This window comes from Pseudopipra pipra, chromosome 2, assembly GCF_036250125.1.
Source record: "Pseudopipra pipra isolate bDixPip1 chromosome 2, bDixPip1.hap1, whole genome shotgun sequence".
NCBI lineage: Eukaryota > Metazoa > Chordata > Aves > Passeriformes > Pipridae > Pseudopipra > Pseudopipra pipra.
In genome coordinates, this window is record NC_087550.1 from 28,347,953 (window position 1) to 28,363,305 (window position 15,353).

The 15,353-nt window shown below is 51.1% G+C and overlaps 2 protein-coding genes across 2 annotated transcripts; one reads left to right on the top strand and one right to left on the bottom strand.

The window, feature by feature from the left end:
• The first annotated feature begins 23 nt into the window (after nucleotides 1-23).
• Nucleotides 24-11,949, top strand: GNB3 (G protein subunit beta 3). Its single transcript, XM_064644650.1, has 10 exons — nucleotides 24-1,654; nucleotides 6,247-6,348; nucleotides 6,718-6,756; nucleotides 6,924-7,030; nucleotides 7,142-7,205; nucleotides 7,323-7,485; nucleotides 7,587-7,653; nucleotides 8,598-8,799; nucleotides 9,938-10,154; nucleotides 10,963-11,949. The coding sequence occupies exons 2-10, from the start codon at nucleotides 6,292-6,294 to the stop codon at nucleotides 11,067-11,069; spliced, it is 1,023 nt and encodes a 340-aa protein (XP_064500720.1). The 5' UTR covers nucleotides 24-1,654; nucleotides 6,247-6,291; the 3' UTR covers nucleotides 11,070-11,949.
• Nucleotides 11,950-12,637: 688 nt separating this feature from the next.
• CDCA3 (cell division cycle associated 3) lies at nucleotides 12,638-15,205 on the bottom strand. Its single transcript, XM_064644665.1, has 5 exons — nucleotides 15,010-15,205; nucleotides 14,803-14,932; nucleotides 14,511-14,720; nucleotides 13,430-13,551; nucleotides 12,638-13,038 (listed from the first exon to the last, which is right to left on the bottom strand). Exons 1-5 carry the CDS (start codon nucleotides 15,121-15,123, stop codon nucleotides 12,898-12,900), a joined length of 717 nt encoding a protein of 238 aa, XP_064500735.1. The 5' UTR covers nucleotides 15,124-15,205; the 3' UTR covers nucleotides 12,638-12,897.
• Between the last annotated feature and the right edge of the window lie 148 nt (nucleotides 15,206-15,353).

Genomic DNA, 15,353 nt, shown 5'->3' on the forward strand with positions numbered 1-15,353 from the left:
AATCAGTGTTTGCCTAGAGGAGAGAAAGTGAGTTCGGCCATGACTAGCATGGAAAGGGTGAGGAGTGCCTTTAAGAAAAAGCACTATATGTTCGTGTTTCTCTGCAGCAAAGCCTCTCTTTTTTTTTTGTTTGTTTGTGTTTTCCCTCTCCATGCACTAAATTGTCCCTGAAAGCAGAAGAGAGATTTTGTTTATCATTTTCCACCCTGATAGAAAGACAATCTGCTGTCACTGCCTGGGAGATTAGTGTCCCAAGATGGGATTATTTTGTAGCCAAATAGGAATTGAATGGGGTGGATATGGAGTATCAAAAAGAGCAGTGACCCTTTTCCTGGGAAGCATTAGAGCCAGAGATCAATCTGTGGTCATGACATACTCAGGCCTTGATGAGTTGTGTGTGGAGACCTCAGCTACAGTTCAAGTGGAAGAAATCTGTAGGGCCAGGTCAGTGGTGTAAGAGGTGGGTGAGTGATCCCCTCATCACCGTTGACACAGGGCCCCTGCTCTGTGGAAAGGGAAGTCTCTCCTCAATCTGAATCCTGACACTTCCTTAACATGCAAGCTTGGGAAACCTGCATTGGCAACTCTTTTTGCTTCCCATCCTCCCCAGGGTCACAGGAAAAAGACCATTTGATGTATGCATTTCAAATTCCTTCTCACTGGCAAGGGGTCCATCACATCCTAGTATTCACATGTCCATCCTGATGATTTATGGGGGGGTGCTGAGTGGTTCCTTCCTGGTGAGGACATGTTGGAGAGTGAGGGGCCAGTGTCCACATCTCTGGATTGCTTTGCCCAAAGGTGGCTTGGGTGATTAGACTGATGGCCTCCTGACGTCAGATGAGATCCGTTAAAAGGTATTTATCTCGGGCTTGGGCCAAAGCCGCGGGAGAGATTAAAAGAGATTGAGGCCAAGATAATCCCCTTGCAGCATCCCACTAAAGTGGCTGCCAAAAGGCATGCCACCAAATCTTTTGCCACCCTGGACCCCTGTGCCCAGTTCTAGTTTCCCCATCCAGAGCCCCATTTGCTGCCCAGAGAGGGTGTGACGGCCCTGGCATTGGTTTTCCCTTATCAGGGCCTCTGTGGGTGGCATCATTCCTCTTTCCGCCCTGCCCAGGACATGCGTAGCATGCTGTCCCCAGGAAAATGGGAATTCCTGTGGACTGTGAGGTACAGCAAGCCCTGCCCCAGTGGCTGATAATCCAAGCCTGTTCTGGCTAATCTTCACTTTATTAGTTTGTTGCTGATATAAACAGAGTCAAATCTGCCTGTGATGGTTTCTTTCCCTTCAGGAACAGTGTGCTACTCTCTCTTTTCACCCCTCCCCATCCACCTGCTTTGCATTACGTCCCAATCCGATTTCCCCAAGTCTCTGGTGTCTGATTTAATTTGCCTGACGCTGCTCCTGGAATCAGCCCTCCCCCAACCCCTCCCGTCCACAGCCTTCCAGCTCCCCATGGGGAGATCAGTCCTGGGAGAGGCTGAGGAGCAGAGAGGGAGCAAGGGACTCACCGAGTGGACAAACAGGACTGACTGGAGAAGGCAAAGGGACAAGGGGCTTCTGGCCAGCGAGGAGCTGTTCTCACCAGGGAGGCAGCTGTGAGGGTGCCATCCAGAAGGGACTACAACCCACCTCATTCTACAGATCCCGGTAAGTACCCTGCCCTGTTGTGATGCCTGAGGTCACCTTGGTGAATCAGGCATTTGGGAGCCTGAGTTTCTTGGTGTGATTCTGTGGAGTATTTGTACAAGGGCTGATCCCATCAGAGGATACGGAAGGTTGAGATCATGGAGGGGAGGGACTTGGGGTTGGCACTGAGATGTCTTTACAGTGGTGAGGGGCTTTGCACAGGGATGGGGTTGCTTGTTCTCCCTTTGGCAGGTAAATCTCACTAGTTTTCACACTGGAGCAGGAGGGTAACACCTCTGCTGAGGGACCTTGGCACTCACTACCTGTACACAGTTCTCACTCCTGTTGTGCCCTGAGCACACCTCTTCGCAGCTGACTGCTTTACTGGATAGAGAAGGAGCCCTCAAAAAGCAAGGAGCAGATCAGGGTAATTTTACCCTGACCTTTGATCTCCATCACAGGAGAGAGGGATCATCTCTGTATCCGGCTCTGCAAGGAGTCCAGGGTCACCAGGGCGAGTCTGCGAAGCTAGTCAGGGATTACAGAGACCCAGGGATGCTGCTTGTTAATAACAAGTCCTCCTTTCTGCACCTTTCCCTTTTCCATTCACAGCCCTCTCCCAACATTCCACAGAGGGACCACTCCCTCCCCTGCGTGGGGGAAGCTACCCAGAGGATAGATAACTTGCACCCTGATCCTCACAAGGGAGTGATGCAGGTGACTTAGTGGGACAGTCCCTAGGGTGCAAGCTGGGCCCCTTCCATGGCATAGTGCAAGGGATATAGCCACTGCCCTAAAAAGACAGGATGTGGCAGCAAAAGGCAGAAGACAGGTGATTTCAGATTCCCCTGTGCCTCACACCACAGTAGAGGCATTTGGTCTGCTACGAGCAGACACCCAAGGGCTCAGGATGGGTTTGTTTGCCCACAGACAGGAATGCTACATCAGGTGCCTCCAGCAAATTTGTTGGAAAAGGCAGGAGTGGAAAGAACTGTCATGTTGGAGAGCAGAAGAAATGAAATGTGGTTTCAGAAGCCAAGAGCTGTGAACTGAATGAGCACAGCTGAGGCAGAGTTCAGAACAGGGCTGGCATGAGCTGACTGAGCCCAGGCTCTGTTTGGCTGTGCCATGCTCTCTGGTCATGCTTGTAGGGGTCACAACTCTGGACCAGTGCTGGTGCCAAGGTCCACCTGTCATCAGCTGTGCTAATGGTGGTGAATTGCTTTTTCCAAAGGTACCTAAGGACTTGGTTTCCTCTACTGCTTAGCATTCACCTGAAAGAGCCCTTAGTTCCAGAAAGGACTGAGTGTGAACGATTTAGAAGCCTTTCCCATTAAAACCAGCCTGGACAGCTGCCATGAGCAACTATGAGCTGATCCTTGGATCCACAAGAAATGTGTGTTCCTGAGGTCCTGCTGGTCAAGGCAGGAACATGCCTTGGCCAAACTCTAAAATTTGTTCTCTTTTCCTCTGTTCTTCTCCCATTTGATTCCCCCCATTTCCTATTCTAAATTTACGTGACCATGATGAGCTGCTCTTTTGCACACCTGCTGTAGTCCTCCTGGGAGGCAGCTGCACTACGCTGGGGACTGGGTAACTCACTCTCCACAAATTGCCCTGGGATGTGATGGATGGAGGGGACAGGCAAAGATGGAGCTATTATTATCACTCATCTGAGGCTCCTTGTCCTTCTGAGGCTGAGAACAATTCCCAGCTTCATTTAGAGTGTTCCCTCAAAGGGATTTAAAGGTTCGGACAGAGTCCTGAGCTGCACCTTCTCTATATTTAGACCTTTTTATCTGTCCTCGACATCCTGCCCCTGCCGTTTGATCTGCCTACTGGCTCCGAAAGCCCCTCATCTCATTGTGCAGCTTTACAGAGAAGGCTGTGAACTGGCACTCCTGTGCTAGTGCCAGAGTTGAGAAACACTCAGGCAACGGAAGACAGCAATAAAAGAGCAGAAGCAATACAAGGATGACTGGGATCCGATGGGCAACGAGGAGGACATGTGCAGTCAGCTTCACCTGAGGCAGAAACTGGAAGGAAGGCAGAACAAGGTTCCCATCCCCGTGCGGGTCTGCGTAGGCAAAACCAGAAGTCTACAAAGACAGATTAGGGCAGCTGGATGGACAATGATCTCAGCCAAAGGCTTGTGAAATAACAGCCTGAAGAGCTTGGGAACCAAGCAGAGGAGGCTGGAAGGGGAGAATTGGAGGGAAGAGGTGACCCAGAAGGAAAAGGCAATCCAACGCTTAGCATTAATGGAGGGCAGGCAGAATCAGTCCCAAGGAACACTGAGAAAGGTCAGGATTTGGGCCACAGCGGTCTCTGGGGTGGGCCTGCTGGTCCCTGCAGGGTGGCTGGAAGTTCAGGTGTGCCACTTGGTGTCAGTAGGCAGCGACCACAGCTGGACACAGTCTCACAGCCTTTCTGTACACTGAAACTGAGGGACAAACACCACAGGATAAGGAGGATGTGCAACCTCCAACTGAAAGCTGAAAGACCTTCCGTAGCATCTCCCCCCTCTGTCAGTTAGCTGAGAGAAAGGTGGAGTATCCATTCCCTTCCCAAAGGAGAACTGCATGCATGTGGGCTTTCATGGCCAGTCACTCAATGAGGTGCAGCTGTGCATCCTTACTGGGAGGACACTCCTCATCACTGCTCTGAGAGAAGAGAAAAAAATGTAAAGGGCACAGCTCAGGTGCTGATCTGTTTCCATCCTTCAGTATAGATGAGGCTGGCAGCCCCAGGCCACTGCTGTGGCACGTGCCTCTGACAGTGCAGTCCCAAATTCCTCTCCTGCTCCCTCACTGTCTGCTGGGGCCAGCAGACCAGGCCAGCACCCATGTGCAGTGCATGGGCAGGGAGCAGGGTAGAGTCAGCAGTGCTGTAGCTCTGTCCAGCCTTGCAGGCAGCAGGCACAAGACTCTCTGCAAAGTATAGCCTGAAGTAGACTCCTGCTGGGATAAGCTCAAGCCTCCCAGGATGTACAGGAAACCTGTATCTCCTTGTCTTTCCTACTCAACACCATGCCACAAGAATGATTTACCTCTCAGAAACTCACTGTGCATGGAGGATCAAAGGAAAGCTGTGGAGACGTTCAGGGGAAAGAATTTGTGAGAGGAAACTCAAAGAGCTCAATGAAGCAGCAAGCAAAGATGGGACTCGGGATCTATCAATGTGCTTGCCCACAGCAAGAGGGCAGACTGGCATGGATGGACCCAAAGCTTCACGGGCTGGAAGAAATGAGGCCTTCAGGCAACAGGCCAGAGAGGGATGGAGGTGGTGTGACCCACAGGGACTAGGAGAAATTCTGCAGATGCTGCTGGAACATTTCTTGGCCTAGGGGCAAAACACTTGTTCTAATGAAAACAACACCTGGAGCACATCTGGACACACACCTATCCAGGAGAAATGTTGAAGCAATTAAAGGCCAGGTCTGTCTACAGGAATGGGAGATGGTAGAATCACTGGTGAAGAAAGAGAGAACAAAACAGAGATGCTGTATAATGATACAGTGCACCTGCATCTTGAATATGGATTACAGTTCTGGTTCACTGCTCTCCCTGCAAAAACATATCATCTATGCTCTGTAAACAACTGAAAAGAGCTCCGAGAACAACAGAGGTAATAGGATGTAACAACTTACATGGGAGGAATGACTAAGTTTGCTCTGCAGTTTGGATAATAGGTGAATGAAGACAGATATGACAGAAATCTATAAAATACCAAGTGATGCAGAGGTGAATAGAGACCATTCATTTGCTAATTCTTCCAACTCAAAATATAGGTACCTCCAAGTGGAATTAGTGACATTGGGGAGTAATGGAAGCAGAAACTTCTTTGCACAGTCTGCCACCAAGCTGTGGAAGTCATCATGATGGGGTATTGAGGATGCTAAACTTTAACCTGGGCACAAAAGTTGTGTGGACAAATGCATAGAAGAAAAGTCCATGAAGGACTTCCATACAGTAATGCTGCTCTAGCTTTGGATATCAGAGAAAAGCTGGAGCTGAGCAAGTAGGAGAAATATCACTCTCAGCTTATGTTATCCTTAGATCCTTCCCTAGGCTTCCACTTTTTTTTTTTTATGGAAAACTAAAAGGGAATCTTGAGAGAGCATCTCAACAGCCCCCAAATTTCCTTAGTAGTCAAAGACTTAGTGGGTCTTGCCTGGTGATGCTTTGCCTAGGACAAACAACGGGAAATAGCCACTGGGCTCCCCCCATCAAATTTTCTCCTCCTGGAGCTGCAAGGGACAGCTTGGCCATGAACAGGGAAAACCTGATGAACAGGACCTGGACTTGGTAGGGCTTGGAATGGAGAGGTTAAAAATGAGAGGACAAGTGTGGCCAGAAACGCAGGAAGAGGCTCTGGAGTTCTTCAGCTTCACAATGTGTATGTGTAAGCAGGATACAAGACCAACTGAACCTTTGATCAGGCCCAGTACGATCTTTCCAAATGCTAAGAGCTTTGACTGGATACAAGATAACATTACCAAGCATTCAGCCAAGAAACGGTCACTAAGACTTTATGTTTACATTTGCATGACTGATCAGTCATATTAGTGCCCTTTCTGCCTCACACTTCTCTCCTTTGATTTGTCTCCTCAGAATCAAGGCTGCCCCACGTGAAGGAGCCACCCCTAGGTCAGAAAGATGGGGGAAATGGAACAGATGAAGCAGGAGGCTGAGCAGCTGAAGAAGCAGATTGCGGTAATGCTGGCAACAGTCGTGAAACTGCTGAGAGAGTGTCTATCCCCCCACCATGCGAACAAACTTTCCTTCTCAGCCACCAGTTGGAGTTGAGCTTTCTCCATCTACACACTCGGAACCCTATGCAGTTCTCCACAGCCCTTTAAGTGCTAATGGAGATCTTCACAGCACGGTCGGGGGGAAGAGTGGGAGGGGAAGGGAAAGAAGAGGGGACAAGAGTCCAAAGAGTGTAGTGAATCCCTGGGGTCACCTCTGTCTCCAAGGCAGCTGATATTCTGTCAGTGGGAGGATCCACAGAAAGGGTGCACCACAGGGAACTGGATGCTGACCAGCTTTTGTCTCACCTTCCTGCTCTTGTCTCTTCTCCAGGATGCCCGGAAAGCCTGTGCAGACACAACACTGGCTCAGGTAAGGGACAGGGATGGCTGGGCAGGTGACTATGTGGGAGTCAGCTAGCACCACTCTGAGGGGGTCTCTCTCCAGCTGGGAAGCAGAGTTAGAAGGCAGAGATATGGATAGCAGTAAAGCTTCTGCCAGTCCAAGACTGATTTTCTGTCCCACCACTCTTTTCTCAGATTGTTTCTGGAGTGGAGGTTGTTGGCCGCATCCAGATGCGGACCCGAAGGACCCTGCGGGGGCACCTGGCCAAGATCTACGCCTTGCACTGGTCCACAGACTCCAAGTGAGAGCAATGCTGCCGATCTGCTGGATGCAGGGCAGCAGAGGGGCGTGATGGGCAGGAAGGCTCTGATGGGAAGAGAGCTACTAACGTGATCTTGTTCCTCTCTCACAGACTTATGGTCAGTGCCTCACAAGATGGGAAACTGATTGTGTGGGACACATACACAACTAACAAGGTAGGAGTCAGGTGGCTGCAGCAAATGGGGATGCTGGAGTGGGTCCCCTCACAGCTGTTGCCCTTGTCCTGCTCCCTCTGCTGTCAAGAGTCCTGACACTGTTTCTTGTCCTCCCAGGTTCATGCCATCCCTTTGCGTTCTTCCTGGGTCATGACCTGTGCCTATGCTCCCTCAGGGAATTTTGTGGCCTGTGGGGGTCTTGACAACGTGTGCTCCATCTACAGTCTCAAGTCTCGTGAAGGCAACGTCAAAGTGAGCAGGGAGCTCTCAGCCCATACAGGTGTGTCCACCACCTGCCTGCAACCTGGGCAACCCCTGCTTCCAAACTTCACCCTTCTAGCCCTGTACCTTTTCTCATATTTGCTTGTTCCTGCTTCCCAGGATACCTCTCCTGCTGCCGATTTCTTGATGACAACAGTATTGTGACTAGCTCTGGAGATACCACGTGGTGAGTGCTGTCTTTTGTGTCCTAGTGATGTGACCTCTGGCTCTTAGAGGCAGAGCACACATCAGCAAGCGCAGTCTTTAGGCTCTGCAGCAGTCCATTAAGGAAGAATTTCTCCTATATAGGGAGGCCACACGGAACACCTTAAGAAGCCTGATCCGTTCTTCCTCCCTGGGCAGAACAGGTGCTTCTTTTCCCAGTTGATGCCAGGTCAAGATGAAGGTCAACTGGTGAAGCAGTAGGGACCGTGTTGTCAGCTCTCACAAAGCACAGTGTCAGCTATCCAAGGACAGAAAACATTTTAAATTTATGTGAAGCCCACCAGTGTGCTTCACTTCTCAAGTCTTGCCCACTGTGCAAGGGACACCATCAGACTTAGCGCCTGGAGCCTTTTGTTCCTGGTTCTCAGTTCTCGCTGTGCTGTGATTCTGAGCAATGCTGAGCCTTTATTCACCCCATCCCAACACCTGCTTTGGAAGAACCTCTTGACCAAGGATGAGTCAGGATGTGGCATTTCCATCAGAGATCAGAGTAACACAGGGCTTGCTTGCCTGGCTGTAGTGTGAACATGGGGTGTGCATCCTACAAGCGTGGCCACAGCAGATCTTTTTCAGCCGTTTGCTGGTTCATGCTTTTTGTGTCACTCTTACCTCCTCTCAGTATTCCCTTCAACTGTTGCAGTTACGGGAATATGATCAAACCTCACAACCCCCATCCTTAGTTTAACTCTGCTTTGGCAAAGGTGTCACCAGCAACAGCTGTGAAGGTATCACTTGTTGTATACAGCTGACTCCAGGGATGCTATCACCCGTTTTTCCATGCTGTAGCCGTGGCTTCCCTCCTCCTTTTGCTTGCAAGTGGGACAGCCCTTTGGCCCAGCTGTAGATCTGTTCCACACTGTTTGCCTGGGTTGACTCTGAGAAGTTCTCTCCTCTCCCCCTGCACAGTGCGCTCTGGGACATTGAAACAGGGCAGCAGAAGACTGTGTTCTTGGGACACACCGGAGATTGTATGAGCTTGGCTGTCTCCCCAGACTTCAAACTCTTTATCTCTGGGGCTTGTGATGCTACTGCCAAACTCTGGGATGTGCGGGAGGGCTCCTGCCGTCAGACCTTTGGAGGACATGAGTCTGATATCAACGCCATCTCTGTACGTATGCTGTCTGCACAGGGGTAGGGAAGCATGGAAAATGGAGGGTGGACCAGCTCTGAAACAGAGTCTTGGGACAAGGTTGAAAAAAGCTGTCACAGTTGTGTGAGTAACAAGGGTCTCAGGAGACCCTGGCCCAAACATCCAGCCTGAAGCAGGGAGGGCCTGTGTTCACTGAAGTTTGGAGGCTGGCTCTTCCCAGGTACCGAAGCACCTAGGTCTTAGACAGCCAGCACACCATGGTCTGTGGAGCTCAGCACCCTAACACAGGTGCTGGTGCAGCTTTGCTCATAGCAGCTGTTGGGAACTGTGTTTCAGGCATGCTCCAGCATTCCTGGCACAAGATGCATGTGAGGCAGTGGGAATACCTAATTCAGCTGAGGGTCTTAGTCAGCTCCAGATAGAAGAGGTAGGAACTTGGGATCACAGGGAGATCTTCTGAAGATTAAATTTTCACAAGAGGCAGCACAGACATCTGGGAGAAAGTATGCCCTTAGAGGCAAGGATTCAAACCAGAGCCTTAGAGACAGCAAGGGCAAGAAACATGCCAGACTAATCCTTGTGGCTAAGCAACGAGTCTGCCAGCTTTCTGCAGTCTGCTGCTTGAACCACCCTCCACTGACTTCAATTACAACTTTTCTCATCTGTCCCACTGCTACCTTACCAGCCACATGGTTTTCTGCCATACCTGCTCCTTAGAAGCCCTTTCTTTGGTTCTCAGACTAAGGCCACAGAAAGGGAGCGTGTATGAGAAGGTTGGGGTATGAGGATCAGATAGAGGAAGGCTCTCATAGCTCTGAATCATGCTAGACCCCAGCTGGGGGATAATGGGTAGACATTTGTCAGGCCCCAAACTTGGGGTGGAGCTAAAGTAATCCTTCCTCAAGGACTGAGATGTCTTGCAACAGCTCTAGCCCCTAGGTCATTGGTTTTCTTGAGGTGGAAGGGGTTTATTAGGTCTTAGGAGAAGCATCAATCACCCCCTTCAGCAGACTCAACTTTTATGATCCAGTACCTTGTCCCACTGGGTTTTCTTACCTCCGTGGCTTCCTGGAGGTTAGCAGGGAGTTGAAGAGTTGAGGAAATCTGTCAGGATCTGAGGAAAACCTCACTAAAATCTGGTATGTGCCCTCCCCAGTTCTTCCCTAATGGTGAAGCCATCTGCACCGGCTCAGATGATGCCACCTGCCGTCTCTTTGACCTCCGGGCGGACCAGGAGCTCATAGTGTACTCTCACGAGAGCATCATCTGTGGAATCACATCAGTCGCCCTTTCCCGCAGTGGGCGTCTCTTGCTTGCTGGGTACGATGACTTCAACTGCAACATCTGGGACTCCCTGAAAGCAGAGCGTGTGGGTGAGTCGCTCTTTCATTCCCTGCAAGGCCTTGTGTCCCTATCAAGGCAAGGAAAAGGCATTTATTTTTTCTGAAGGGAACACATCCTATACTGAGTGAAACCCAACAAGGCTTCCTTGCACTTAAGGAGCACACCATAATTAGTACAACTCTCAGTTGTGCAGAACTATCATTTCTCATGTTAAGGAAGTCAAGACCTTAAGGAACATCGTCTCAAGGGGGAAAGAAGGTTACTATTAGCTAATACCCCTCACAACCACCAGCAGACTTTCCTATTTTCTCCTAGCCTCTGCTGTTTGCCAGTTCCAGGTACTCACAGTGCCACTCGGTGGCCAGGCACCAAGCCGAGAGTGGGCTATGGCTTCCATCCAACATCTTTGGATATTTTCTGATGCTCATACATAGAATACACACCATTTTTCTTTCAAATGTGGCCCCTACCCTCAGAAAATTCATGAAACACAGCCCACCGACATCACTGCCATTTCTCAGCCGTATCAAGGACACCCTCCTTACTCCTACATCACTCCAGGGTGAAAGCAGTTGTATGAGGATTCAGCTGGTCGTACTTGCCCAAGAACACTGCTCTTCGGCCAGTCCCATGGGTGGTGGTTGTAGGCCATGCACAAAAGTTCTTCTTTGTGTTTGCTCTTATTAGACACATACCAGTTTTAACACATTGTACAGGAACAGGGTGACACACAGGGGTGTAGGTACACAGCCCATGATGCATGTCTTCTGCGTGGTCAACCCTGTCATCTCTCACAAGTCCCACTTCCTTCCCTGACCTTTCCTTTCTCCCCCATAGGAATACTTTCTGGCCACGATAACAGAGTGAGCTGCCTGGGCGTGACAGCAGACGGCATGGCTGTTGCCACTGGCTCCTGGGACAGCTTCCTCAAGATTTGGAACTGAGGATGGCAGCAGAAAGGGGAAGAGCAGTGGAAGCAAGGCCCACAGCCCAAGCCCATGCAAGCAGCATCGTCAGATGAGCACAACAGAAACGCCTACTTACCACTCCCGCTTGTCTCTAGACACAGGTCACTTGTAGGAGTCTCCCAGAGCGAAAGGGAAAGCAAAGGTCAGGGAGGAGAAGCAGGGGAAGCTGGGGAACAGGAGCACACATGCTGGCCCTTCTCTCCACCTCTAAATAGCCCCGGCAGTTTCCAGCCTTGTGCAGGCTTGAAGAGTTGCAAAACACTGTTCTTTATGTCTCAGGACTTTTCAGTACAATTCAGACAACCTGCATCTTCCTTCAAACACCTCTACCCACGCTGACACACATCCTCCTCCTTCAGAGGATCCCTCATCCAACACCTGCCCCCAACTAAGATCTCTCCCTGATTTAACTCTACCTACCTTCTCTGTGCAGCTGTCCTATATCCCTGCAGACAGCCACGGAGGTGTACTGGGTTTGAGATTTCTATCACATCACCTCAAACAAAAAGCTAATGTAAATTTGGCTCATTTCCATTGGGGAAGACTTAGCTCAAGTCTTATCTGTGCATAAACATGAGAAAGGTAGTCTTCAGACCTTCCAAAATACCAGAGAATATATTTATTCTTTTCTTAGATCAAATCTTATCTATGCATAAATGGCAGAAGGGTAGCCCTCAGACCTGCCAGAATATCAGGGAATATTGTATTTGTTATTTATTCTCTGCTTCTTGCTGTACCTTCCCCTTTTGCCTCACTCCTGCATTGTGTGGTGACACTGTCTAACCAGTAGCCATTGGTCCCTGTTTTCAAGTTTGCTTAGATCTTCATAGCCCAGGCAAATAAAGAAAACTCACATAAGCACTGCAGGCTGTGTTCTTTCCAGCATTGCAATGAGCTACTGCAAACACAACTTCTCTCCTATGAATATTGCCTGCTGACCCCATCCAGACACCTCATCCACAGATCTTGCCCTAGCTCACAATCCCTCAGAGGAGGGTGTTCCTCACCTATGAGGCTGGAATTAGGATAGGGAGCTGAAAATGCACCCTTGCAAACCTTGGAGATTTAAGCTCAGTTACAGGACACAGACATTTTATTCAGTCCCTATTCCACTTGTTGGCTCATAACAACATCCTGGGGTCCCAAGGCTGTGCTAGGGAGAGCTGATGGTCAGCAAGGTTTAGCGACTTATCGACAGAAGGTCAGTATTAGCACACAATACTATCCCACGCTATTTTGGATCTCACCTTCATGCCAGACCCTTGCAATAGTCTACAGTCCTTTGTATACATTAGTTTTAGGCCAGTGCAGGCAGTTTAACTTCAGAAGCAACCCCAAATGTACAGTCTCCTGCACGGAGCTGCAACTTCCTGGCCCTTGCTAGAGCATGTGGGTTCAAGACCAGACCCTTCCGCGTGTTACAGTTTTTAGGGCTAATGGGAAGTTGAACTATTTGTTCATGAACCCTTGTCCCCAAAGAAAATATCGTGCTGGGCAAGCAGGGGGCTCCTGCTGTCCTATCAGGACATACAGTCAGCAAAGGCTAAAGGCTTAACACAAATTTATTTACCACAGATAAAAAAAAAATCAACAGAAAAATCAATACAGCAATGTACAATAGAAGAGCCAAAGTCTGTGCTGTACATAAGACATGGCAAACTAGGAGGGGGAGAGAAAGAGAGAATAATCTTTCCCCACAGGGATAGACAAGAAGTGTGATCACTGCTCTAGAATTTCACTCTATTGCAGGATTTTCCCCCCCTAGAAAACTCAAATTACAGCAAGATCCTGAAAAAGGAAATCTCTAATTCTCCACAAAAGGACACTGTTGGTTCTCTTTGTTCAAGTCATTCCAAGCACAGTTCCCAGATTTAAGGCTCCTGCTCAAGTCCACTGTCACTTCCTTCTTTTCCCCAAGGTTCTCTCCCAACACATGCTTCTTGCCCTAGAGAAATAAAAAACCCAAACAAAGTGTAAAACACAAATTAATTGATGGTTAGGTAATTCTCAGTGAAACATGTAGCCTATTTTCAGGCCATTCAGCTTTGGCTCTCTTGTAACAATGTAAAAAAGTGATGGACTTCTTTCTACAGCCTAAAGAGAAAGAATGCACTGAAATGGGCAATATCATGTTAAGACCTAAGACAGACATTAAACAAGACTTGTAGGCACCTAAGGACAGGGCTGACCCACAGAAAAATGTTTATGAAGTTACTAGGCTCTACAGGTCTAGGAGACCACAGTTCCAAATTGGGGCCCTACAACACACAGAAACTGAAGGATTTGGCTTTTTCCAGCCCATTTTCTGTCCCACAATATGACCCATTAAGCTTTACCTGGCGAGGAGCAGGAGTACTGGGAGAATTGTCATCTCGTAGAATGCTGAGGGGAGAGCGGCCAGTTCCTCCAGATGTTGCCATGATTTTGTTGTTGGGCTTGTGTCTTACAGGCTTGCTCACTAGTTGACAGAAGGAAACACATCAGTGCATCACAACAAGGCTAGAAGGTCCTAGATTTTAAATGCCTCCCGGCCTTTATGATCTAGCTTGCTTGCCTGTGCAGCAAAGACTTACCTGAGGACTTCTAGGCAAAGGGATCACAGAAAGGTTGATGTTGGAAGGGAACTCAGAGGACCTGCTCCAGCAGGGCCACCTAGAACCAGTTGCCCAGCACCATGTCCAGGTCGTTTTTGAATCTCTCAAATGGAGATTCTGCAGCCTCTCTGAGCAACCTGCTCCAGTGCTCAGTCACCCTCTCAGTGAAAAAAAGTGTGTCCTGATGTTCAGAAGCTTCCTGTGTTCCATTTTGTCCCTGTCGCCTCTAGTCCCACCACTGAAAGGAGCCTGGCTCTCCCTTCCGTTATTTATATGTGTATCATAAGATACCCCCTGAGCCTTTTCTACCCCAGGTAGAACAGTCCCAGCTCTCAGCCTCTCCTCCTAGGAGAGATGCTCAGCACAGAGCTTTCTGTAGCAGAGTCCACATCACAGACTCATCCATAGCACTGTGACTGTGCTTCCCACCTTTGCTCCCTAACTCTTCCCAAGGAAAAGCTGAAAGGTTTCTTTGAATAGGTCTCCATAATCACAAACCCATCTCAGAGAGGGGAGCAGTTTACATATACCTCTTGGTTTTGACTACAGGTTGAAAACACAATTTCTCAACTCTTCAAAGAAACAGGTTTGATAACCCAACACCTCCCAAAGGGGCCTCCCAGCTGCAGAGCCTCCAGATCAGGCTGCCCGGGGTGGTGGGACACAGCCGAAACGGGGGATGAGGACAAGGCTTCTGTCAGGGGGCAAAGCCTGGAGAAGGCAACTGATTCCGAGGCTGCCGAGAGCCCCGACTTGCTCACACCGCGACCCGGGCGGCTCTCGGGGCACACGGAGCCCTGTCACCGCCACACCGAGCACTTACCGAAGGTCAAGCCGTGCCCGGCGGGGCGGGCGGGCCGAGAAGGGCCCGTGCTGGGAGAGAGCGGACCCTCCGGCTCCCCCACCGCGGGCGGGGCGCTCCGCCGGGCCGGCTCCTCGGCGGGATCGGTCTCTCCCGGCGGCGCCGGCTCCGGGGCCGCGGCCTCTGCCCCGAAGGCCTCGCTGAGCTGCTTCACTAGGCGGTCCACGCTGTCTGCCGGGGGCGGAGGAGGGTGGGGTGAGCCGCCGGGCCGGGCAGCCCCTACCCCGCGCACCCCCGCACCCGCCTCACTTACCACTCGACACGGCTCTCATGGGCGTGCGGGAGATGCCGGGCGTGGGCGAGCGCGGGTCCCGCTCTTGGGCGGTGCCCGCCGGCGGCTCGGCGGGGCTGGGCTGCGGGCTGCCCGCCGGGGAGCTCACCACCTGCGGAGAGGGCAGCCGTGGGGGCGGCAGGCCGCAGCCGTCCGGGGCGGGGCGGCGGCGGCCGGGAGGGCGCCTACCTCGATGGGGGTGCGCAGAATGCCGGCGGTGGGGGAGCGGGGGTCGCTGACGTGCGCTAGGTGCTTGTTGCAGGGCGCGGCGGGGGTGGCAGGGGCGCTGCCCGAGACGCCCATGGCAGTGACGGCTGCGCTGCTGCTGGGCCGCGCCGTTCAAATCTCCCGCGCGCCGGCCGGTGCCGCTGCCCATTGGCCGTCGCATGGGGGCGGGGCCCGACACGCCCCGCCCATCGTCCCCGCCCCCGTCCGCCCGCCGGCCCCGCTGTCCCCGCCCGTCACGTCCCGCCTCGTCCCGCTGTCAATCTTCGGACACTGACCCGCCCCCCACGCCCCGTTCTGCGTTGTTA

Excerpts from the sequence above, each read along its gene's own strand:
- CDCA3 (XM_064644665.1), bottom strand. The coding sequence starts at position 15,123 with ATGGGCGTCTCGGGCAGCGCCCCTGCCACCCCCGCCGCGCCCTGCAAC. Across the intron at positions 13,552-14,510 it reads CGGGCACGGCTTGACCTTCG|TGAGCAAGCCTGTAAGACAC; the intron begins GTAAGTGCTCGG and ends TCTGTCAACTAG. Across the intron at positions 13,039-13,429 it reads GTACTCCTGCTCCTCGCCAG|GGCAAGAAGCATGTGTTGGG; the intron begins GTAAAGCTTAAT and ends TTATTTCTCTAG.
- GNB3 (XM_064644650.1), top strand. The coding sequence starts at position 6,292 with ATGGGGGAAATGGAACAGATGAAGCAGGAGGCTGAGCAGCTGAAGAAG. Across the intron at positions 7,206-7,322 it reads ACACATACACAACTAACAAG|GTTCATGCCATCCCTTTGCG; the intron begins GTAGGAGTCAGG and ends TTGTCCTCCCAG. Across the intron at positions 8,800-9,937 it reads CTGATATCAACGCCATCTCT|TTCTTCCCTAATGGTGAAGC; the intron begins GTACGTATGCTG and ends TGCCCTCCCCAG.